This window comes from Hyperoodon ampullatus, assembly GCF_949752795.1.
Source record: "Hyperoodon ampullatus genome assembly, chromosome: 11".
Classification (NCBI taxonomy): Eukaryota; Metazoa; Chordata; class Mammalia; order Artiodactyla; family Ziphiidae; genus Hyperoodon; species Hyperoodon ampullatus.
Window position 1 is genome coordinate 80,961,071 of NC_136924.1, and position 26,193 is coordinate 80,987,263.

Here is a 26,193-nt window from a genome sequence, read left to right on the forward strand (position 1 = left end):
AACAGTTCTCCTTATGTTTCTAATTTTTTTGATTACTGGTTTGGCAAGAACAGTTATTTTCTCATTCATAACGAGAAACTTTACTTTTGTAATACAGTCTAGATGAAAATGGGTGTTTTTGGTAATGATGACATAGTATTGATTTCTACTGAACTTGAATGAAACTAAAGTTCTAGTTTGTGCTCTGTTAACATCACATTTTCCCATCACGTACTTGAGTTGGTTTTATTCGGACCTAAATGGCAGGGCATTTTATATTTTGATTTTACTTTGTTGGATTTAACCCATTAGTTTTCTTTTGTTAATGCATTGATTGATTTGTACATATTGAACCATCCTTGTGAACTTGGGATGAATCCCACTTGGTTGTGGCCTATGATCTTTTTTATGTATTGTTGGATTCGGTTTGCTTTGTTGAGAATTTTTGCATCTATATTCATCAAAGATATTGGCCTTTAATTTTCTTTTTTTGGTGGTGTCTTTGTCTGGTTTTGGTATCAGGGTGATGGTGGCTTCATAGAATATCTTTGGGAGTCTTCCCTCCTCTTCAAGCTTTTGGAAGAATTTGACAAGGCTCAGTATAAGTTCTTCTTTGTATGTAGAATTCGCCTGTGAAGCCATCTGGTCCTAGACTTTTGTTTGTAGGGAGTTTTTTTTTTTTTTTTTAATTACAGATTCTATTTCACTTCTAGTGATCAGTCTGTTCAAATCATCTATTTCTTCTTGATTCAATTTTGATGGGCTGTATGTTTCTAGAAAATTGTCCATTTCTTCTAGGTTGTCAAATTTGTTGGCATATAATTAATTGTTCATAGTATTCTCTTATGGTTTTCTGTATTTCTGCAGTGTCAACTGAGATTTCTCCTTTTTCATTTCTTATTTTGTTTATTTGGGTCCTCTCTCTTTTCTTCTTGGTGAGCCTGGTCAGAGGTTGGTCAATTTTGTTTACCCTTTCAAAGAACCAGCTCTTGGTTTTATTGATTTTAATCCATTAGTTTTCAACCCGTCCATGTAGTTTTGGGATTTGATGGAGTCATTTTCTATATTAGTTATCCTTCATTGTCTCATGTTGTCTTTGCATTTGCAAAACATGCTCTTTCTGACTTCACCTGTCACTGACAAAAATACTTATGTGGGCGAGGCAACAGCAGAGCAGCAAGGAACTAGAGGCCCTTCTGTACTTTAACAGTGATTGATTTAATAGGACTCTTTGGCTATAATCAGTTAACTAAAATCATATACCTATGAAACTGTACACTATTCAGTGTATATCTCTATGGTATGATAAATCAGAGGAGTGGTTGTTTTTGGTGGTGGTGGTGAGGGGGAATGTAGAGCTCAATAACTGAGAAAGGGCACAAAAGAGCTTTCTGGGGTAACGGAAATGTCTGAATATCTGGATACCATGTGGCTTATATGGGTCCTTCTTGTCCAAACTACTAAAACCTTTCATTTAAGATCTGCATATTGCACTGTATTTAATTTACATCTCAATTATAAAAATAGTATGTAAGTCCACTTATTGCTTGCATTACCAGCTGTTAAGAATTAAAGATCAGTTTGGCAAATTAAAATGAAATCTTGAGGTTTGGAATACTGAAATGATTTTGTCAGTATTTGACAGTGATGAAATCCAAAATAAAATGTAGAACTCAACCAGTGTTTTGTATGAATTGCTTTTTCAATTAATCCTTTGAATAACACTTCTTTAGGGTGTGGGATGGGAAATAATTTTCCTCTAAGCAGTCTACTTGATATTCAGAAAAAGATGGCTAATAACAGTACTATACTTTAGTAACATGTTTCTTTTTTTCTTTGTTCTGTTTCTTTTTTTTTATAAATGTATTTATTTTATTTTTATTTATTTTTGGCTGCATTGTGTCTTTGCTGCTGTGCGCAGGCTTTCCCTAGTTGCGGTGAACGGGGGCTACTCTTCGTTGCAGTGCATGGGCTTCTCATCACAGTGGCTTCTCTTTGTTGTGGAGCACGGGCTCTAGGCACACGGGTTTCAGTAGTTGTGGCTTGTGGGCTCTAGAGTGCAGACTCAGTAGTTGTGGTACGTGGGCTTAGTTGCTCCGTGGCATGTGGGATCTTCCCAGACCAGGGCTCGAACCCATGTCCCCTGCATTGGCAGGCAGATTCTTAACCACTGTACCACCAGGGAAGCTGTTCTGTCTCTAAGATCTTGGAAAGTTGGAATCTGTAAATGGCTTATCAACATACTGTGTTCAATGAGTGTTTATTCAGAATGAAGAAAATTAAGTGTCGTATCATCTACTCTGGCCATTGAGTATTCTTTATAAATCATTGCTCTGCAAGACTTCTCCTTTTAGAGGTGATATTTTGTGTCAACCATGTCATAGTGTAATAGGTAATGAGCTATGATTATGTGATGGACCACAGGCTGATTACTAATGTGGCGACCACTATAATAGAACATAATGAAACAGAGAAGAGCTGTTTTTCATGGGTGTAGTGAAAACATGCATGTGTCCTCCATTTTTCATTTTGAGGAATACAATTATATGGTATTTTTCATTCTTCATGATTTTTTTGCACACATTATATAATTTTATTCTCACAAGGAATTGGGACCTGTTTTATTAGGATTAAGATTCTGAGCATCAGATGGCAAAGTGATTTGAGAAAGATCACAGTAATCTAAATCCTTCACACCATTCAAAGCCTAGTTCACAATTGTATCTCTTCACTGAAGCTGCCTTTCACTCTCCTCACCCTAAGATAATTTTCCCAATTAAAATAAATATCCTAAGCAATTTTGTATACCATCCATGCTATACTATTACTATCTTATTTGCTTTGTATTTGGTCTTCAATTGGGGAGGGGGGAGACATGTTTTCTGTTTTCTTAGCTCTATTATAAACTCTCTACTTCTCTTGTGTCCTCCCATCCTCGATATCCCTAATATAAGAGCCAGATGAACATTGGTTACCTAATAAATAGTTTCTGAACAGGGACTGCCCTTAAAATTAAATTGTGTCATATAAACATAATGCCACGAGTAGTGTTGGTTCATTATATAATAATAACTGGTTGGATAAGGTCACTTGAGAATAATGTGAGCAGATTCATGATATGATTAATAGTAATTCTACGTTTTCAGTACACAGATTTAACTAGGATATTTTCTTTCTGCATTTGGTAGGTTTCTGAGTTCTAGTATAAAATCTCTGGAAACTTGGAAGGTGATAGCCTTTAGTGAAGCAACATGTGTGGGGAAAAGATGCACATTGACATTAGTTGACCAGAATCTGAGGTTCTGCCACTTTCTGGTCGTGTAAAATGAGATGGGTTCCCCACCTCCCTACCTGCTGTGAACAGTGTATGTGGCCTAGCAAAGTACATGGGATGTGATATGCCCTTGATAAAGTCAGATTCCGTGATTTTCCTTATCTCATTGTTATCTATTGTATTAAACATGTTTTTCTTTTTAACAAATATGTTTTTAAGTAAAATGAAATTATATATGCTTTTAGAAAAAAATAGAAAATTCAGAAAGTATAAAAGAAAGCAAGCAAAAACTCACCTTGATGAAACTTACCCTTAGTGTAATAATATCTAATTTTTTATATAAGCCTTATAAAAATTATTATTATTTTTTTGGCTGCATTGGGTCTTCATTGCTGTGCGCGGGCTTTCTCTAGTTGTGGCGAGCAGGGGCTACTCTTTGTTGCAGTGTGTGGGCTTCTCATTACGGTGGCTTCTCTTGTTGTGGAGCACGGGCTCTAGGCATGTGGGCTTCACTAGTTGTGGCACGTGGGCTCCACTAGTTGTGGCATGTGTTCTCAGTAGTGTGGCTCCCGGGCTGTAGCACTCAGGCTCAGTAGTTGTGGTGCACGGGCTTAGTTGCCCCGCAGCATGTGGGATCTTCCTGGACCAGGTATCAAACCTGTGTTCCCTGCATTGGCAGGCGGATTCTTTTTTTTTTTTTTTTTTTTTAATTTATTTATTTTTGGCTGACGTTGGGTCTTCATTGCTGTGCATGGGCTTTCTCTAGTTGCAGCAAGCGGGGACTATGCTTCATTGCGGTGTGCAGGCTTCTCACTGTGGTGGCTTCTCTTGTGGAGCACAGGCTCTAGGCATGCAGGCTTCAGTAGTTGTGGTGCACAGGCTCAGTAGTGGTGGCATATGAGCTTAGTTGCTCTATGGCATGTGGGATCTTCCTGGACCAGGGATCGAACCCGTGTCCCCTGCATTGGCAGGTGGATTCTTAACCACTGCTCCACCAGAGAAGTCCCTTGGTAGGTGGATTCGTAACCACTGCACCACGAGGGAAGTCCCAAAATTATCATTTTTAATAATTTGTTTGTTTATCCAACTTTTTTTCATTTGTTCAATAATCTAACAAGCATGTATGGAATGGCTGCTATGTGTCAGGCACTATTCCTGGTGTTGGAGATAGAGCAAAAACTAGGCAGAATCCATGTCTTCATGGAGTTTATGTTCGTTTTTGAGGGAGGATACAATAACCACATAAACAAATATAAAATATGGTGTGAGATAGTGATAATGCCAGGACTGAAATGTAAAGCAGGATCCAGAGTGATGGCAATCCTTCTTTAGAGAGGGTGGCCAGAAGAGATCTGAGGAGGGGACATTGAACCAGAAATCAGAAAGGATTTTGAGGGAGTGAGCCAGGTGACCATCTGGGTAAGAGACCTCCAGGCAGAGGAATACCAAGTTCCCTCCATCTCCAGCTCATGGATTAAAAACTCTGTTTGCCTGAATGGATAAAGAAGATGTGGTACATATATGCAGTGGAATACTACTCACCCGTAAAAGAAATGAAATAATGCCGTTTGCATCAACTTGGATGGACCTAGAGATCATCATACTAAGCGAAGTAAGTCAGAAAGAGAAAGACAAATACCATATGATATCATTTATACGTAGAATCTAAAATATGGCACAAATGAACTTATCTACGAAACAGAAACAGACTAACAGACATAGAGAACAGATTTGTGGTTGCCAAGGGGAAGGGAGGGTAGGGGAGGGATGGGATTAGTAGATGCAAACTATTATATATACAATGGATAAACAACAAGGTCCTACTGTATAGCACTGGCAACTATATTCAATATCCTGTAATAAACCATAATGGGAAAGAATATGAAAAAGAATATGTATATTTATGTATAACAGAGTCACTTGGCTGTACACCAGAAACTAACACAACATTGTAAATCAACTATATTTCAATAAAATAAATTAAAAAAATAAGATATCATTGGGGAAAAAAAAAAAGAAGTACATGGACTGGATATGTAGTTCTCCAAAATACTGTGATCTGACTTTGAACTGGGAGTGCTGGTTATTTATTGTTATCTAGGGTGTTAAATCTTTTTTTTTTCTTTCTTTTTTTTTTTACATCTTTATTGGAGTATAATTGCTTTACAATGGTGTGTTAGTTTCTGCTTTATAACAAAGTGAATCAGTTATACATATACATATGTTCCCATATCTCTTCCCTCTTGCGTCTCCCTCCCTCACCCTCCCTAATCTCGACCTTTCTTTTAGTCCAAGTTCATACCGTGTTCCCTATCACTCTGCTTATATCACTAGCTTAACTAAGGTTTTGATCTTGTGTTAATGTTTTTGGGTTTTTGGCATCAAAAAAGTCCTTTTATAACCCAGACCCTAACCACTGGGAGGAAGCACTGCTCCAGAGAATGTTCAAAATGGAAAAAACTGCTGTAGTTCTAGAGAGTGTAGGCATTTTCCAGCAAGTGAAAGTTTATAAGGAGCTGCTGAGCAGGGAGGGGAAGTAGGAAGACGTCCTGAAACATGTCTTTATGGTTTAACATCATTCTGTTTCAAATGAATTATAATAACAGCAGATACATTTTTCCAAGTCCAACTATAAAAATATGTTTCAGGGAAATAAGAATGGTTTTGGGGTTATCCATTTTTTGGCTTCTATTACTATAAAGCATTGAGAGCTGCCTTTGGTAGTCACTAAACGAGAAAATTGCTGTGAACAATTATTCACAGAACTCTTATCAAATATGTCTATTATCTCTTATAAATGTTTAGAAGATTTCAGAAGTGTCTATCTGAAATCTAAACAACTGGAAAATTCAAATTATCATTTTTATTCTTATGTGTTCATAGGAGAAAAGTATTTCTAATAGAAAGAGGTAACAGATAAAGAGGACTTTAAATAAAACACCAAGGGAAGTAAGGTAAATTTCAGTCACGTAAGATTCTGTTAAATCTCTTTTACTGTCTATAAATCCACATAACTCTTAATGATTGTTGAAGCCTATAGTGTGATTACCGGCAGTAAAATGACTTTGGAATAAGGAAGAATTAAATCATGGTTAGCACAGCTTTAGTGTTATGTAAATTCCTTATTGCTTTTCACGTCTTTGGAATTGGTAATGGAAACTTGGCTCACTGGAGCCATCAAAGAAATAAAGCAGTGGACTCTCAACCCGTTCCCAGATACCATTTCTAGTATGCATTTGCTGTACTTGTGTTACTTTTGGGTTTTTCTCTTGAGGGAATTAGGATTAGTAAGAATATCTATACAATCATATAATGAAAGAACCTGGACAGTCTATCTGCTTTTGTTTCTAAGCAATTCCTTCCTCTGTACTTTTACCTAACAAAGATGACTCCATTTTTCACACCATTTCAATATACTTTATACATAAATCCAAATTCTAGTTGCTGAGTTAATATAAAAGACGTAGAAAACCTGAATTTATCCAGAGGATTTATATTATGGTACAGTAGCCCTTTCACTGAAAACTTTTCAGTAGTATTAACTAATTATGGTTGAGAAAAGAAATAGATTTCTTCTTTTGCATTGCTGAAGACCAATCACCTTTGACTTATCTCAGCAGTCTAGAATTAGAAATTTTTCTGTGGAAAAATGGATACCAGGAGCCTTGCACGTCTGTTATTTATGTGGTGTTTGACTTATGTTTTCCAAGCTGTAGTAGTTCCTAATTGAAGCACTTCTCATCACCACCAATCAACTCTAGAAAATGTAGCATCTTTTAATTTTGCAAACTCAGAGTTGGCCATATATGGAGATGTGAGGCGAGTTGTGTGGCAACCACGTGCCACAGGCATCTAAGGCTGTGGTATCACTGGAATGAACACTCCCATTTCATTGACCACATGTGTTATATATTATTATGTTTCTGGCCTCTAGATTTTAATTTCTTGGTGACAAGACCTATATTTGGGGGAAAGAATTGTCTGAGTGAATGTTTTGTATGTAACAATCATTTAGATTAAATGATTATTTTCCATGCAAATCTAAATAAGATGCAGACACTGGGTGCCAAGGACTTTTGTGTGAATCAAGTGTAAGAATAACAGAGGAGCCTGTTCTGTGTTGGTGGTGAGAAAGCATCTCTTGGAGGCTAACACATATATATACTAGAATCCAGGCTCGGATAAATGTACTGGTTGAACATTGATGACTGAAAACTATTGCCAACAACCAGATTGTATCCCTGCAATCTATGGGGGGATTCGGAAATACTCAACTGTTATGATTGTATGAGAACCATAGACAATGAAGCATTCTGCTTCATTACAGGTTTTTCTGTTAGAAAATGGGGCTGTCTCAAATCCTTTGTCTCAACCCTGTCCAAACTTGGAAATTATCTTTCATATTTTTTTTCTTATGCCTTTTTTTTGGCTTATGCAAGCAGCAGTGTAATAAAAGTTCCTAGATTCTCAGAATGAAAACCCAAATTAATTTCTGCCTGGAAGGTGCCACTCTAGGAAAAATGTTCCTTCATTGCCTACTCAAAAATGTACTATTTCAGTACCACCCTCTTGTACGTATACTAATTTCATCTATGGATAGGATAATGAATTTTAAAAGGCATTTCACCTTTCACAATGTACAAATAATATTGGTTACCACTGGCTCCATGGTAACTGTGGTCTGCGCATAGGACCGTGAAGATTCTCGTGAATCATCCTTTACATATTTTCCTTTTCTTTCTTTGTTTGCCTTTCAATCCTGTAGGTATTCCCACAGTTTATGCTCTTTGCTTAGAGCTGAGTTTTATCTCATCCCATCTTATTTCCATTTCCCTTTCTCTTGGTTTCCACCCTGAGACACTGGGAGAAAGGAAAATTCTTTGCCAGATTCTTAGGCCTTTGCTTGAGGCAAAGCTCCACGAACACCCACGAAGCAAAGACCACTGTTCTGAAAGGAAAGCAGACAGTTGTTCTTTCAAATCCTTGTTGCTCGTTGTAGGGATTTAGAAGTGAGAAACAGCAGTTAAGCTGGAGAGGGTAAATCGTAACAGTGGCAGGAGGATCCTTTGGTACAACTGCTTGTGGTCAATGTGAGGAATGAGTGTGTGGGCAGTTTTATTGGAGGACAAATTAAATGAGAAGCCAAACTCAAGAGAAGACACAGAAAAGGAGTAACACCTCATTGAAAATGATCATTTGTCAATAGTTTGTTTCCCTAATTATCTCAAACATAGCTGCTTTTTGTGGATTTTGAATTACAATTTTCTATTCAAATTGATGAAGGAATGGATAAAATGGTGCTTCCTCTCTAGATAAGAGTTTTTCTTAAAATGAAGCTGTAAAAATCCTCCTCCCAAGCTCTTTTCACAAGCATTACGAAAGCAAAGCTAAAAAGTCCTTGGTTTGAGGGTAGGGTTAGGACACTAATTTAAATGTTTTCATGTAGTCTTTGTATCCTCCCTTGCAACGCCCTTTATCGTAGAGATTGATAACCTTTCTTCCTCATTATTGTAAGAGTTAGTGCCTATTGGTGTGGTAGTTGGTAGGACTTACTGTGCTCCAGAAGGACCTGATTTGGATATTGTTAGAGCTACCAGCGGCTCACCTGCAGTGTGTCATTTGAAAGCACTTTCTGAGAAAAGTAAACTTTCAGTTCTAAAATCTGTCATTTTGAAATGTGTCTGCACTATTTTAACTTTATCTGCAAGGAAATAGCTGGAGCGAGGCTGATGCTATTCATTCCCATCCTTAGTACTCTTCCTGCCACATTTTCAGTCTGGTTGTGGCCAACTGGATATAACAGCTGTCTCCCGAGGTGGCGTGTGTGTTGACTTAAGGACTTTTCTTGTGCCAGGAAACAATGTCATGAGAACCATCCATGGGGTGGGAGAATTGATGACCCAGATGGTGCTCAGCAGAGGTTCCATCTTCCCCATGAGTGTGCCTGACATCCAGCCCAGCCTGCATCCCAGCAAGCAGGGGAGCCCCGCCGAGCACGAGGATGTCACTGTCATGGACACCAAGCTGAAGATTATTGAGATTTTACAGGTACAGGACCTAATGGAAGGGAAGTGAGAAACACCTAACTGTGCCTATTGCTTTAACTTCTTACACATTTTGTTCCAGATCATTGTGTAAATATTCTGAAATGGTATTGATCTAATTTTATTTCTTTTACGTTAATGATAAGCCCGGTAAGAAATCTCACACTGACGCTATTTAACATATTAATTACATGTGTGAATTCTCACTAAATATAATATATTAATGATGATACCTAACAAATGTGGAGTGCTTCGAGGTTGACATAACTTCTTTCATATGTATTTTCTCATTTAGCATTGACCCTGATTATTTACCTTTATTTAAGAAGAATTTCAGAGTAGGCAAAGTTAAGATTGAATTCCAACTGTTTTTCTATTTTTAATTGAATTAGACATATGATTCTACATATACAGATTTATCGTAGTAAGAAACTCAAAAAAATTTATTTTTATTGACAAAAATGTTACTAATTGTTTTTAATATTTTATGTAAGTGACTATCTCTCTTGATGATTTCGTTTCCAAGAGGCTAGGAATAATATATATATATTTAAAATTAACCTAGTCTAATACCTATCTCTGTGAATTTAAAGGGGATAAATTACTATTTCATGACCAGTGGTTTAGTGGATAAATTCCCCATTACTGTAGCTATGAATTCTTAGCATTTTTTTTAAGTTTGGAAAGTAGTTTTATGATCCTTTAATTATAGCATTTATTCCAGATTCGAAGAATGGAGCCTGGAGTTTTTGAGGATCTATTAAAATTCTGGAAACAGTTTCCTAAGTCTTTCATCATAATTTGATGTAGACTGAGCTACCAGAAGTGGGTTAGTAGTCCTGGAAGGGTCTGCACATTTTTATTGAAAGTAATTAGATTTATAATCATAAAAGATTTCACAGTTCCTCCAGGAATTCCAAAGGCTGAATCCCGAGAAATATTGGCAGCCCTCCCAACCCCGTGTTCATGACCCTGAGAAATCACTCAGTTGTCCTGTTCTTAACCTGTGGAAGGTGTTGGGCACCCGACCTGTGGGTAATGGGCCTCCAGCTTAGCATCCTCCTCCTCACGGCAGAGCCTCTGAAATACATGTCCTCATTTTAGCCCAGTGACAGTTCAGAAAAGTAGCATTTACAAAAGTCCCTAACAGCCAAAAAACGATGAGATGGAGATACTATGGCAGGGCAGGCTAGGGCTGACTTGCTTTTGCTGCGTCTTTTGGGCTCTTTATGTATTTCTTGTTGAACCTCTGTTCTTGCTCTGATTTTTGTGCCTCCGTGTCTGAGTCTGATGCACTGTGTCTGTGTTCCCATGTGCTGCGGCACTTGAATGTTTCTTTCTTAGAACTTCCCTTCAAGAATTTCTTTGTAGCCACGCTCCTTAAGCAAGTCTCCTGCTTTCTGCCATCTCTTCCTCCTCTCAGGCTCTTCCTTTCTTTTCCCCGTCATTTCTTGTATTTCTTTTAGTCTTTTCATTTCTCTCTTACTCTCCCCCTCTGTCTGTCTTCAGCTCTTTCTCGACTCTCTTTCTCTGACTTTCTTTTTATTCTTCCCTTTCCCCCCTTCCCTTCTACCTTCCATTCTTTTTCATAATTAAATATAGTAGAGGATGAAAGTTTGAATTTTGACTCTATTTATAAAATATGATTCCTTGAACACTAATCTTCAACTGAAAGCTAACAAATGTTTCATTAACTCATGTTTTAATCATTTGTTCTTTACATAAGTTTGTTTAAAAAACACGCTTCTTTTTACGCACCCACAGTCTAGCTTCTGCTCCCACCCTCTGCTTGGGGCTGCCAAATCCACTGGCTCTTTCTCAGCCCTCTTCTCCCACAATCTGTCTCCTGCTTTGAAATTCCCCATATTAACTGGAATCAGTTCAGCCAATATGTGTTACAGTGCTCACTGCATGTTAATAAAAGAGTCTCTCTGGTGTTTACTTTTCCTTCTGGATTATATGCTCTTCAAAGGCAGGTTTTATATCCTTGGTACCTTTTCTGTACCCTTGGCAGCTTCCTCAGTAGCTGGCTCAACAAGTTTGTTGAACTTGATGGAACATAGCTAACATAGAGCATGGTTGCTGCCCAGGAGGAGCATAAAGGTCTAGCAGAGGAGGAGAAGGGGGGAAAGGGAGAGGGAGAGAGAGAGCGAGAGTGAGAGAGAGAGAGAGAGAGAGAGAGAGAGAGAGAGAGAGAGGGAGGGCGGGAGGGAGGTTGATTCAACTTTGGACCTGTAGGTGTAGATAATGTGTTGGGTGAGCAAAGAGGAGAAAAATTGATTCGGACTGGGGAACTAGGGAAAGCTTCACTTCAAAAGGGATTTAAATAGGACCTTGGGGCTTCCCTGGTGGCGCAGTGGTTGAGAGTCTGCCTGCCGATGCGGGGGACACGGGTTCGTGCCCCGGTCCGGGAAGATCCCACATGCCGCGGAGCGGCTGGGCCCGTAAGCCATGGCCGCTGAGCCTGCGGGTCCGGAGCCTGTGCTCGGCAACGGGAGAGGCCACAACAGTGAGAGGCCCGCGTAACGCAAAAAAAAAAAAAAAAAAAAAAAAAATAGGACCTTGGAGGATATCTCAAAAGCTGGTTATTATGGGGTGGAGGAGAAGAATATTCAAGGTAAAGTGAACAACGGAAATGAATGTGTGCAGGCAAAGGAGACACTGCAGGCATTCCCGCCTGTGCTGTCAGGACTGAGAAGAGTGGAAGAGAGGGTGAGAGAAAGGGGGCAGCAGGAGGGGGGCGCGGGGCAGGGGTCTGATTTGACGGCGGCGTAGATAGCGAGAGCTAGGGGGAGATGGTACCACCAAATACCAAGTTTTCTCGAAACTTGCCTGCCCATTACTGTTTGCTGGAACAATGACAGTCTCTTAAGAGAGTGTAAGGGACACAGGTAATAATTATTCTGGGAGCGAAGGCCAACCCAGGCCTCTCCCAGGCAAACTGGGATGGAAGGTCACCCTGTGTAAGTACAGCTCCCTGTTGTTTCCCGTCTCCAGTCATGTCAGTGGCACATATTTTTCCTTCTCTGATCTCCACTGTATTCTATCCCACGTGAGGTAGCCCTCCTTAATTTCCTAATTATTTTAACAATGCTGTATCTTGTTTTCCCGACTCAGTCACTGGCATGTTGAGGACCCTGGGCTTCAGACATTTGCATTCTTCTCAGTGCCGAGCACAGACGGGAACCTTATTGACACTTAGTTTCTGTCAATACGTCCATTAAGGAGAACAAGGACAAAAACACAGACCCAAGGAAAAACAGGCACTAGGGAGGCACATCCCTGGTATATTAGATGCTATTACTTAAGCTGTCCTTTTGTAGCCTAGATCCGGGATTCATTGTGGTGTAGCCAGAATCCACACTATTGCAGCTGAAATCTCGCCTTTCTGTGCCTGAATGAGGGTCACAGCTCCAGTACTTTCCTTGCAGAGCCGGTGAAAACTCTGCAAAGCGCTTGGGAAATTATGTCAGCGTTACCTCTTCATCCAGACCCAGGAGATACCTCTACTTGGAATATTCTGAGAGGAATCATGGAGAGTCAGGTTTTCTTCTTTCCAAAAACTGTTCAGGGAAATTACTGACATTGGCTAATGTAAATGCATCACTTTTCTTAGTGTTAGGACTGATTATCATGTAAGCAACAGAAGTGGTAGGAGTTTACCAGTAAAGTTTCTAACTAGTTCATGTGACATGTTGATAGTAATGTGGCTCTTGGTGTCCTGTAATGGATTTTTTTTTTCTTTTTTTGCTGTACGTGGGCCTCCCACTGCTGTGGCCTCTCCCATTGTGGAGCACAGTCTCCAGACGCGCAGGCTTAGCGGCCATGGCTCACGGACCCAGCTGCTCCGCGGCATGTGGGATCCTCCCGGACCGGGGCACGAACCCGTGTCCCCTGCATCGGCAGGCAGACTCTCAACCACTGCGCCACCAGGGAAGCCCCCTGTAATGAATTTTTAAACACCATGCTGATGAAAGAAACTTATGTTGTTTTTAATGTTTCTTGTAGTTTATCCTGAGTGTCAGACTGGATTATAGGATCTCATATATGCTGTCAATATATAAGAAGGAATTTGGGGAGAACAATGGAAATGCTGAAACGTCCACCAATGGCTCTCCCGATACATTGCTGCCATCAGGTATTTCCTCTGTGACAATATTTCCTCTTTGGATGGTGTTTTCCTGAGCACTTGAAAGTTCCTTTTATGTTTTAAAACAAGAAGTATTCCTGTGAGACAAAAATGTCAAAATATCTCCACCAATAAAATGAAGGAACTGAGACAGAAATTAAGTAACTTGCCTAGAATGGCAATGAGGATGTTTGCTGCTACTGGTGCTTAGTCCTTTGAATGCAGTTTTTCTGGTAATCTTCACAACTCTGTGAAGTCGAGGTAGTGTTTTGTTGTTGTTGTTTTTTTAACATCTTTGTTGGAGTATAATTGCTTTACGATGGTGTGTTAGCTTCTGCTTTATAACAAAGTGAATCAGCTATACATATACATATATCCCCATATCCCCTCCCTCCTGCATCTCCCTCCCACCCTCCCTATCCCACCCCTCTAGGTGGTCACAAAGCACCAAGCTGTTCTCCCTTTGCTATGTGGCTGCTTCCCACTAGCTATTGGTTTTACGTTTGGTGGTGTATATATGTCCATGCCACTCTCTCACTTTGTCCCAGCTTCCCCTTCCCCCTCCCCACGTCCTCAAGTCCATTCTCTAGTAGGTCTGTGTCTTTATTCCCATCCTGCCCCTAGGTTCTTCATGACCATTTTTTTTTTTTTAGATTCCATATATATGTGTCAGCATACGGTATTTGTTTTTCTCTTTTACTTCACTCTGTATGACAGACTCTAGGTCCATCCACCTCACTACAAATAACTCAATTTCGTGTCTTTTTGTGGCTGAGTAATATTCCATTGTATATATGTGCCACATCTTCTTTATCCATTCATTTGTCAATGGATACTTAGGTTGCTTCCATGTCCTGGCTATTATAAATAGAGCTGCAATGAACACTGTGGTACATGACTCTTTTTGAAGTATGGTTTTCTCAGGGTATATGCCCAGTAGTGGGATTGCTGGGTTGTATGGTAGTTCTATTTTTAGTTTTTAAAGGAACCTCCGTACTGTTCTCCATAGTGGCTGTATCAATTTACATTCCCACCAACAGTGCAAGAGGGTTCCCTTTTCTCCACACCCTCTCCAGCATTTATTGTTTGTAGGTTTTTGGATGATGGTTCTGACTGATGTGAGATGATATCTCATTGTAGTTTTGATTTGCATTTCTCTAATGATTAATGATGTTGAACATTCTTTCATGTGTTTGTTGGCAATCTGTATATCTTCTTTGGAGAAATGTCTATTTAGGTCTTCTGCCCATTTTTGGATTGGGTTGTTTGTTTTTTTGATATTGGGCTGCATGAGCTGCTTGTAAATTTTGGAGATTAATCCTTTGTCAGTTGCTTCATTTGCAAATATTTTCTCCCATTCTGAGGGTTGTCTTTTGGTCTTGTTTATGGTTTCCTTTGCTGTGCAAAAGCTTTGAAGTTTCATTAGGTCCCATTTGTTTATTTTTGTTTTTATTTCCATTTCTCTAGGAGGTGGGTCAAAAAGGATCTTGCTGTGATTTATGTCATAGAGTGTTCTGCCTATGTTTTCCTCTAAGTGTTTTATAGTGCCTGGCCTTACATTTAGGTCTTTAATCCATTTTGAGTTTATTTTTGTGTATGGTGTTAGGGAGTGTTCTCATTTCATTCTTTTACATGTAGCTGTCCAGTTTTCCCAGCACAACTTATTGAAGAGGCTGTCTTTTCTCCACTGTATATTCTTGCCTCCTTTATCAAAGATAAGCTGACCATATGTGCGTGGGTTTCTCTCTGGGCTTTCTGTCCTGTTCCATTGATCTATATTTCTGATATTTCTGTCTTTGTGCCAGTACCATATTGTCTTGATTACTGTAGCTTTGTAGTATAGTCTGAAGTCTGGGCCTGATTCTTCCAGCTCTGTTTTTCTTTCTCAAGATTGCTTTGGTTGTTTGGAGTCTTTTGTGTTTCCATACAAATTGTGAAAATTTTTTTTTCTAGTTCTGTGAAAAATGCCAGTGGTAGTTTGATAGGGATTGCATTGAATTTGTAGATTGTTTTGGGTACTATAGTCATTTTCACAATGTTGATTCTTCCAATCCAAGAACATGGTATATCTCTCCATCTGTTGGTATCATCTTTAATTTCTTTCATCAGTGTCTTAAAGTTTTCTGCATACAGGTCTTTTGTCTCCTTAGGTAGGTTTATTCCTAGGTATTTTATTCTTTTTTTTTTTTTTTTTTGCGGTATGCGGGCCTCTCACTGCTGTGGCCTCTCCCGTTGCGGAGCACAGGCTCCGGACGCGCAGGCCCAGCAGCCATGGCTCACCGGCCCAGCCGCTCCGTGGCATGTGGGATCCTTCCGGACCGGGGCATGAACCCGTGTCCCCTGAATCGGCAGGTGGACTCTCAACCACTGCACCACCAGGGAAGCCCTATTCTTTTTGTTGCAATGGTAGTTGGGAGTATTTCCTAAATTTCTCTTTCAGATTTTTCATCATTAGTATATAGGAATGCAAGAGATTTCTGTGCATTAATTTTGTATCCTGCTACTTTACCAAATTCATTGATTAGCTCTAGTAGTTTTGTGGTAGCATCTTTAGGATTCTCTATGTATAGTATCATGTCATCTGTGAACAGTGACAGCTTTTCTTCTTCTTTTCCGATTTGGATTCCTTTTATTTCTTTTTCTTCTCTGATTGCTGTGACTAAAACTTCCAAAGCTATGTTGAATAACAGTGGTGAGAGTGGGCAACCGTGTCTTGTTCCTGATCTTAGTGGAAATGGTTTCAGTTTTTCACCACTGAGAATGATGTTGGCTGTGGGTTTGTCATATATATGGCCTTTATTTTGTTGAGGTAAGTTCCCTCTATGCCTAGTTTCTGGAGGGTTTTTATCATAAATGTGTGTTGAATTCTGTCGAAAGCTTTTTCTGCATCTATTGAGATGATCATATGGTTTTTCTCCTTCAGTTTGTTAATATGGTTTATCACATTGACTGATTTGCATATATTGAAGAATCCTTGCATCCCTGGGATAAATCCCACTTGGTCATGGTGTATGATCCTTTTAATGGGCTGTTGGATTCTGTTTGCTAGTATTTTGTTGAGGATTTTTGCATCTATGTTCATCAGTGATATTGGCCTGTAGTTTTCTTTCTTTGTGATAGCTTTGTCTGGTTTTGGTATCAAGGTGATGGTGGCCTCATAGAATGAGTCTGGGAGTGTTCCTCCCTCTGCTACATTTTGGAAGAGTTTGAGAAGGATAGGTGTTTGGTCTTCTCTAAATGTTTGATAGAATTCGCCTGTGAAGCCATTTGGTCCTGGGCTTTTGTTTGTTGGAATATTTTTAATCACAGTCTCAATTTCAGTGCTTTTGATTGGTCTGTTTATATTTTCTGTTTCTTCCTGGTTTAGTCTTGGAATGTTGTGCTTTTCTAAGAATTTGTCCATTTTTCCAGGTTTTCCATTTTATTAGCATAGAGTTGCTTGTAGTAATCTCTCATGATCCTTTGTATTTCTGCAGTGTCAGTTGTTACATCTCCTTTTTCATTTCTAATTCTATTGCTTTGAGTCTTCTCCCTTTTTTTCTTGATGAGTGTGGCTAATGGTTTATCAATTTTGTTTATCTTCTCAAAGAACCAGCTTTTAGTTTCAGAGTCTGAATTTTTTATGCATTATGCTCTTTTGGTGAAAATCCAAGGTTTTTTTTTTTTTTTTTTTTTTTTTGACTTGGATCAAAGAGCAGTGTGAAATGCTGCTATCAGGAGGAAAGGTATTTTGTAGGAATCACCCCACTCAAGAATAAAGACATGGTATTCACCACAATGGTCTGGATGTGGGTGTTGGCTTTATTGTGTGTGTGTATGCATGCATTCGTTCTTTATTTCCTTGCATGGTTGTAAATTGGTACTATATTTCAGTTTTTCACATTTAAAATGTGTAAGAATGAAGCCACTCTATCTGAGAGTGGGGTAGCACAATGACATAAGAGCATAAAATTTATTGTAAAAATTTTGTGACCCTAGAAAGTACCTTGTGAAACCTAAGGTATATTAAATTACCATTTTTCTAGATAGATCAGGCCAGTCATGGCAAGTTGGAAACTATGTTGTATTGAAGAATTAGCCAGTTAACAGAATTCTTTTGCTGGGGCAGGATTTGTACACAGATACGCTACTTTCTTTTAACCACAACCACTGTGACAACATCAGGAAGCCTCCTCTTCTTTGTGCATCAATCGATTTGATAGGAATGAGTCAATGATTATATGTGTGTAGTTAATGTAGATGCTCAACCAAATGTCCTGCTGTCCGACTCATTGGTACAATCCAAAGGCAGCATGCCTCTACAGAAGGGGTTAAGCTGTCCTGAGCTAGAAGTCTCCCTGGAACATTTGCAACAGTGTTGGTTTTTTTATGCTTCCCAGAATTGTAGAGCTCCAAAGGGCTATTTCCAAGAATGTTAGGGCAGAACCAGAAAGTCTTGCTGGCAGTGGCCTTGACACTAGCATAAGAATTATTGGCTCTCAGAAACCAGACTTCTGGAAACAGGAGCTCTAAGCGTCAGTAAAAGTGGGGGAGCGAAAGTCTAGGGGCATCCCCAGAAAACCAGTTCTCTCTGATTTACCTGATCTCTTAAATTGGTTGTATTCATTAGAGTAGCATTCTGGGAAGAATTCTTTTTCCCTTTTTATGTCTTGCTCTGTTTTCTTTTCATACTTTTGGAGATGAGAAATAAATTGTGTACTTATCATAGATATTTTCAAAATGTTATTGTTGGGGATGAGTGATGAATCATGATTGGTTCACATTAAAAAAAAAAAATCAAATACCCTGTCCCAGAAGAAGGGACGGATTTATAGAAGTAAGCTTAGATTAAAAGATCATGTTGTTTGGAAATACCATGGAGTAACAAGGTTCCTTATAGGTATACTGTGATTCTTCAAAAAATATTATCCTTCCATGTCATTACCCATTTAAATTAAATGTGTGTATATAGGTGTGTAGTTGATGTATGTATGCATATATATATATATGTACACACACACATACATACTTATATAGATGAGGAAAGTTTGTAAATGGTTCTTTCTGATCTTTTAAATGTATCTTTGACTATAACAATATATATTTTAAAAAGTAAACTTCAATTTAAAATGTTGACTGATAAGAGGAACTGTACTGTGACTTTTTAAAGTGTTAATTGACTTTTGGTGGCATAAAGAAATTAAGACAAAAATATTTTTAGTAAGCTAATATTATCATAAATATTGGGACTCCTAATTATAAAAAGATAAAGAATGGATTTTACCATTTGTCTTTGCAGCTATTGTTCCTGACATAGATGAAATTGCAGCTCAGGCAGAAACTATGTTTGCTGGAAGGTACAGTAACATTTATGTATCTTTTTCTTGTGAATAAGATTTTACTTAGAATTTTATTGACACTTTATTGTTCACTTTGCTATATCTATTTAATTTAGATCCTTTATCGTTGCCAACATAATTTCTGCCATAAATGAAGCTGCTAATTTATTGTAGAAGAGAAAGCATAGCTTTTCTTTAGGTCAGGTAAAAAAAAGACAGGAGAGATGAGTTCAGTGTATTGAACTTTCCCCTGAATTCTTTGCTTTTCTTTCCTCAAATAATGACAGCACACGAATGCCCTTTAAGTCCCCTGGTATAAATATTGCTGCCTCTTGCAAAATGTTGCTTCCTCAAATCTGAGAAATTTGAGGCAAGAAAGTAACTTCTTTCAACGTTATCATTAACTTTATTAGTGAGAAATAACGCTATTTTCTGCCAATTGGAAATATCCATGATTAAAGAAAATAAAACATCTCTGCCATGACTACTCTCCTTTGCTATCAGGTGCCCTGCTACTCACTGTTTTTAAGTTGTTTCTTTTTTTCCCATAAATGAAAGTGGTAGTCAAAAAGAAAAGTAAAAACCGTAAAATGTCTGAGCTACAAATTTTTGACTTTCTGGCATTCATTTTTATTATAGATTTGCCATGAGTACCTAAACAAATTTCTGTACTAAGGCATTGCATTTTCTTTGGTTAGAAAGAAAGACAAGAATGAGGAATCAGGGGAACCAAAAAGGATTTTTATCTCTAGTGAACATTTGGTTTAGGTTTGTTTTTATATTGTTTTGCCAGTTTTTGCTGTTGTTATTGTTGCTGTGTTTTCCTATTCAAGTATTTCATTACTCCCGAAGAAGAGAGAATAAACCAGTGTATGATTTTCACCTTAAAATAAATGGACTTTTTATCAGGGGAATCTTGCTCAGAGTCCGGGTACACCAAACTCGCAGAGTTGCTCTGGTGACGCCTGTGTGCCTGTGTGCGTGAGCACTGCCTTCCCCGTGCCTCACCACCTGTCATGGAGAGGTTTTTGGACTCGGGGGAAGTTCAGCCCTTGATGTACATCCAGCCAAGTATGTCTTCTCAATAAACGCTTCAGGATTGATTCAGATTCTATCTTTTGTCTTTGCCTAGATGACCAAATCATCCCGGTTTGCCTGCTACTTTCCCAGTGCAATCACTGAAAGTCGCCTATCTTGGGAACCCCCTCAGTCTTGGACAAACTGGGGCATAGGTCACCCCTACTTTCATGGACAAACACAAGTTTTCTCTCTGTTTTGTTTCCTCATTAGTTACCCGAGGCCAAAAAAGAGTAAAAATTTCTTCCTTTGTACTTTCCAGGTTTTTTTTGGGGGGGGGAGGGTGGGTGATAACTGAGGATGTACACACAATTTTAACCACTTCTGACTAAATTTTATGTAAATATAAGTTATTTTAGAATAATTTTTGGTTTTATAGAAAGGAAAAAAATCCAGTTCAACTTGATGATGAAAGAGGCAGGACGTTTTTACGGGTCCTCATCCATCTGATCATGCATGACTACCCTCCTTTGCTATCAGGAGCCCTGCAGCTGCTGTTCAAGCACTTCAGCCAGAGAGCGGAAGTTTTACAGGCATTTAAACAGGTGAGATTCAGTAGCCCTCAGTGGTTCCATAGCAGAGGCTCTGAAAATATTGTTTATAGCATCCAACCTGACTTCATGGTTGCAGAGTTAATGAGACTGTGCAGCTTTTCCTGGGGGCACTTTCTATTTTTAAAGATAGATATGGCCTTGTCTGAGGCCAAGACATGATCTATTTTAGAAAGAGATCCCCACAAGTGATTTTTCAGTTAATATCTTTAATGTAAATGACAGGCACTAAAATTTAGGAGGGCACTGGGAGATAAAACCATGTTAGGAATTTTGTTGTCAGTGCTGTTATTTTGACCCCAGATTTTAATGATAAATTTGGGTAATGCACTGAAATAAATGTCGTGATTGAAAAAATGTAGAAATCCAAAAGAAAGGAATTGTGATGGATCTAATCTTTTTCTCTGTTGTCTTTGAATGATATCAATCTTGAGACCATTAATGAGAAATATCTCAGGGCTTACATGTATTTCACTAATATTTATTTAATAGAGCATTGATCTTCCTTAGGAAGTTTTACAAGGATACATTAGAATATGAAATAATTAAAAGAGTAATTATATAAGTACAGATAATTATTCATATATTTGTAAATATCACACAATACATATAAATTTAGGTTTAGACTGTATCAATGTTTTCTTCCAGTTATTTTTATGCTTCTACCTCTTTTCAAATAGAGAGAGTCTCAGAAAAATTAACTTTAGCAGTAAAATTAGAGTTAGGGTATCTCTTATTTTAAATTACTCTTTAACACTTTAAAAAGCTTTGCTAGGGCTCACTTTTTTATGTGTATAATTCTTCATAACATGTGAATATATTGAGTAGAGTTCACAGATACTTTCAGGGGAATTTTCATGATCAATGTACATCTAAAATATGTAAAATATATGTAAATATATATAAAATATTCATAAATATTCTAGAAATACTAAACTTCAACTGAGGGGCAAATATGTTAAAAAGACTTGGGATTTTTGACATAAATGAAATAGGAATAAAGGAAATTCCATAAGTAAATTAAGTAAACTAAGGATTGCAATTCTGTTTCCAGGTGCAGTTACTGGTGTCCAATCAGGACGTAGATAACTACAAGCAAATCAAGGCAGACCTAGACCAGCTTCGACTAACTGTAGAAAAATCCGAGTTATGGGTTGAGAAGAGCAGCAGCTATGAGAATGGAGAAATGGGTGAAAATCAAGTAAAAGGTGGTGAAGAGCCAATTGAGGTCTGTTTTCAAGATCTATTTTGAAATAATCCAAACAATATCTTTTAAATCAGCATAAAATTTCTATTTGCCAAGTCAAATATCTGCATAAACTTGTACTTTGGTTAATTCTTGTCAGTTACTCTCACTTGAGACCTCATCTGACTACTTTTTCACTCTTTCTCCTTCCACTGTAAATCCTATAAGCCAGGAATCAGGACAATAGGAGGGAGTGAGGTGGAGAAAAAGAGGAATAGGTCTTAAGCTGAGACCTGTACAGAGAGGGGAATTTTTGTTTCTACCATTCATGGTGGCTTTTTATTGGCAACCTATAAATCATTCCTTTTATTATTGAATAACCTTATAAATATGTAAAAATACCCAATGGAAGGACAATATGCTTTATTACCAACATGAAAATCCCCCAAATCTGTTTCATCTACAGAATGGTAAGACGCTGATCATAAATCCTCTGTTATATTGGTTTTAATTTTCAGTAGGTTAATTAGTTGCTGTTTTCAGATTTCACTAAATACTAAATAAACCATACAGATTTTTAAGCAGTGTTTTAGTAGACTAGTGCCAACACTATAATTGATAATGTATTGAGTTTCTTAAATACCTCTCTAGTGTTTTATTTAGTTGTTATTTTATTTTATTTTATTTAACATCTTTTTTGGAGTATAATTGTTTTACATTGCTGTCTTAGTTGCTGCTGTATACCAAAGTGAATCAGCTATATGTATACATAATCCCCATATCCCCTCCCTCTTGCATCTCCCTCCCTATCCCACCCATCTAGGTGGACACAGAGCACCACGCTGATCTCCCTGTGCTATGTGGCTGCTTCCCACTAGCTATGTATTTTACATTTGGTAGTGTGTATATGTCCATGCCACTCTCACTTTGTCGCAGCTTACCCTTCCCACCCCCCATGTCCTCAAGTTCATTCTCTGCATCTGCGTCTTTATTCCTGTCTGGCCCTAGGTTCTTCAGAACCTTTTTTTTTTTTTTCGGTTCCATGTATGGGTGTTAGCATACAGTATTTGTTTTTCTCTTTCTGACTTACTTCACTCTGTGTGACAGACTCTAGGTCCAACAACCTCACTATAAATAACTCAATTTGGTTTCTTTCTATGGCTGAGTAATATTACATTGTATATATATGCCACATCTTCTTTATCCATTCATCTGTTGATGGACACTTAGGTGGCTTCCACGTCCTGGCTATTGTAAATAGATCTGCAGTGAATATTGTGGTATATGACTATTTTTGAATTATGGTTTTCTCAGGGTATATGCCTGGTATTGGGATTGCAGGGATGTATGGTAGTTGTATTTTTAGTTTTTTAAGAAACCTCCATACTATTCTCCATAGTGGCTGTATCAATTTACATTCCCGCCAATAGCACTCCACACCCTCTCCAGCATTTATTGTTTGTAGATTGTTTGATGATGGCCATTCTGACTGGTGTGAGATGATATCTCATTGTAGTTTTGATTTGCATTTCTCTAATGATTAATGATGTTGACCATTCTTTCATGTGCTTGTTGGCAATCTCTATATCTTCTTTGGAGAAATGTCTATTTAGGTCTTCTGCCCATTTTTGGATTGGGTTCTTTGTTTTTTTGATATTGAGCTTCATAAGCTGTCTGTAAATTTTGCAGATTAATCCTTTGTCAGTTGCTTCATTTACAAATATTTTCTCCCATTCTGAGGGTTGTCTTTTGGGCTTGTTTATGGTTTCTTTTGCTGTGCAAAAGCTTTCACGTTTCATTAGGTCCCATTTCTTTATTTTTGTTTTTATTTCCCTTTTTCTAGTAGGTGGGTCCAAAAGGATCTTGCTGTGATTTATGTCATAGAGTGTTCTGCCTGTTTTCCTCTAAGAGTTTTATAGTGTCTGGGCTTACATTTAGGTCTGTAATCCATTTTGAGTTTATTTTTGTGTATGGTGTTAGGGAGTGTTCTAATTTCATTCTTTTACATGTAGCTGTCCAGTTTTCCTAGCAGCACTTATTGAAGAGGCTGTCTTTACTCTATTGTATATTCTTGCCTCCCTTATTAAAGATAAAGTGACCATATGTGTATGGATTTATCTCTGGGTTTTCTATCCTGTTCCACTGATCGATACTTCTGTTTTTGTGGCAGTACCATACTGTCCTGATTACTGTAGCTTTGTACTATAGTCTGAGGTCCTCAAGCCTGATTCCTCCAGCTCCGTTTTTCTTTCACAAGATTGCTTTGGCTATTTGGGGTCTTTTGTGTTTCCATACAAATTGTGAAATTTTTTATTCTAGTTCTGTGAAAAATGCCAGTGGTAGTTTTATAGGGATTGCATTGAATCTGTAGATTGCTTTGGGTAGTAGAGTCATTTTCACAATGTTGATTCTTCCAGTCCAAAAACATGGTATGCCTCTCCATCTATTGGTATCACCTTTAATTTCTTTCATCAGTGTATTATAGTTTTCGGCATACAGGTCTTTAGTCTCCCTACGTAGGTTTATTGCCAGGTATTTTATCTTTTTTTTTGTTGCAGTGGTAAATGGGAGTGTTTCCTTAATTTCTCTTTCAGATTTTTCATCATTAGTGTATAAGAATGCAAGAGAGTGTATAAGAATGCATTAATTTTGTATCCTGCAGCTTTACCAAATTCATTGATTAGCTCTAGTAGTTTTCTGGTGACATTTTTAGGATTCTCTATGTATAGTATCATGTCATCTGCAAACAGTGACAGTTTTACTTTTCTTTTCCAGTTTGTGTTCCTTTTATTTCTTTTTCTTCTCTGATTGCTGTGGCTAGGACTTCTAAAACTATGTTGAATAATAGTGGTGAGGGTGGATATCCTTGTCTTGTTCCTGATCTTAGAAAAAATGTTTTCAGTTTTTCACCATGGATAATGATGTTTGCTGTGGGTTTGTCGTATATGGCCTTTATTATGTTGAGGTAGGTTCCCTCTATGCCCACTTTCTGGAGAGATTTTATCATAAATGGGTGTTGAATTTTGTCAAAAGCTTTTTCTGCATCTATTGAGGTGATCATATGGTTTTTATTCTTCAGTTTGTTAATATGGTGTATCACATTGATTGATTTGCATATATTGAAGGATTCTTGCATCCCTGGGATAAATCCCATTTGATCATGGTGTATGATTGTTTTAATGTGTTGTTGGATTCTGTTTGCTAGTATTTTGTTGTGGATTGTTTCATCTATATTCATGAGTGATATTGGTCTGTAATTTTCTTTTTTTGTAGTATCTTTGTCTGGTTTTGGTATCAGGGTGATCATGGCCTCATAGAATGGGTTTGGGAGTGTTCCTTCCTCTGCAAATTTTTGGAAGAGTTTGAGAAGGATGTGTGTTAGCTCTTCTCTAAATGTTTGATAGACTTCACCTGTGAAGCCATCTGGTCCTGGACTTTTGTTTGTTGGAAGATTTTTAATCAAGTTTCAATTTCATTACTTGTGATTGATGTGTTCATATTTTCTATTTCTTCCTGTTTCAGTCTTTGAAGGTTATACCTTTCTAAGAATTTGTCCATTTCTTCTAGGTTGTCCATTTTATGGGCATAGAGTTGCTTGTAGTAGTCTCTTAAGACGCTTTGTATTTCTGCAGTGTCTGTTGTAACTTCTCCTTTTTCATTTCTAATTTTATTGATGTGAGTCCTCTCCCTCTTTTTCTTGATGAGTCTGGCTAATGGTTTATCAATTTTGTTTATCTTCTCAAAGAACCAGGTTTTAGTTTTATTGATATCTGCTATTGTTTTCTTTGTTTGTATTTCATTTATTTCTGCTCTGATCTTTATGATATCTTTCCTTCTGCTAACTGTGGGTTTTGTTTGTTCTTCTTTCTCTAGTTCCTTTAGGTGTACGGTTAGATTGTTTATTTGAGATTTTTCTTGTTTCTTGAGGTAGGCTTGTATAGGTATAAACTTCCCTCTTAGAACTGCTTTTGCTGAATCCCATAGTTTTTGGATCATCATGTTTTCATTGTCATTTGTCTCCAGGTATTTTTTGATTTCTTCAGTGATCTCTTGGTTATTTAGTAATGTATTGTTTAGCCTCCATGTGTTTGTGTTTTTTACATTTTTTTCCCTGTAATTGATTTCTAATCTCATAGTGTTGTTGTCAGAAAAGATACTTGATATGATTTCCATATTCTTAAATTTAATTAGGCTTGATTTGTGACCCAAGATTTGATCTATCCTGCAGAATGTTCCGTGTGCACTTGAGAAGAAAGTGTAATCTGCTATTGTTGGATGAATTGTCCTATAAATATCAGTTAAATCTATTTGGTCTATTGTCTCATTTAAAGCTTGTGTTTCCTTATTAATTTTCTGTTTGGATGATCTGTCCATTGGTGTAAGAGAGGTGTTAAAGTCCCCCACTATTACGGTGTTACTGTCGATTTCCTCTATTACAGCTGTTAGCAGTTGCCTTATGTATTGAGGTGCTCCTATGTTGGGTGCATATATATTTATAATTGTTATATCTTCTTTTTGGATTGATCCCTTGATCATTATGTAGTGTCCTTCCTTGTCCCTTGTAACATTCTTTCTTTCTTTCTTTCTTTTTATTTTTAATTTTTTTTGCGGTACGTGGGCCTCTCACTGTTGTGG

General features: G+C 37.8%; 1 protein-coding gene across 2 annotated transcripts in view; it reads left to right on the top strand.

Annotated features, from left to right (window-relative positions):
• ITPR2 (inositol 1,4,5-trisphosphate receptor type 2) overlaps window positions 1-26,193 on the top strand; it is a gene marked incomplete at its 3' end in the record, with an annotated part of 533,638 nt that overhangs the window by 206,322 nt on the left and 301,123 nt on the right. For both annotated transcript variants that reach the window (XM_079715959.1, XM_079715960.1), the window contains exons 22-26: window positions 9,108-9,301; window positions 13,306-13,435; window positions 18,705-18,762; window positions 20,201-20,366; window positions 21,427-21,600. In XM_079715959.1, the coding sequence (XP_079572085.1) occupies window positions 9,108-9,301; window positions 13,306-13,435; window positions 18,705-18,762; window positions 20,201-20,366; window positions 21,427-21,600 (722 nt within the window). The remainder of the gene's footprint in view (window positions 1-9,107; window positions 9,302-13,305; window positions 13,436-18,704; window positions 18,763-20,200; window positions 20,367-21,426; window positions 21,601-26,193) is intronic.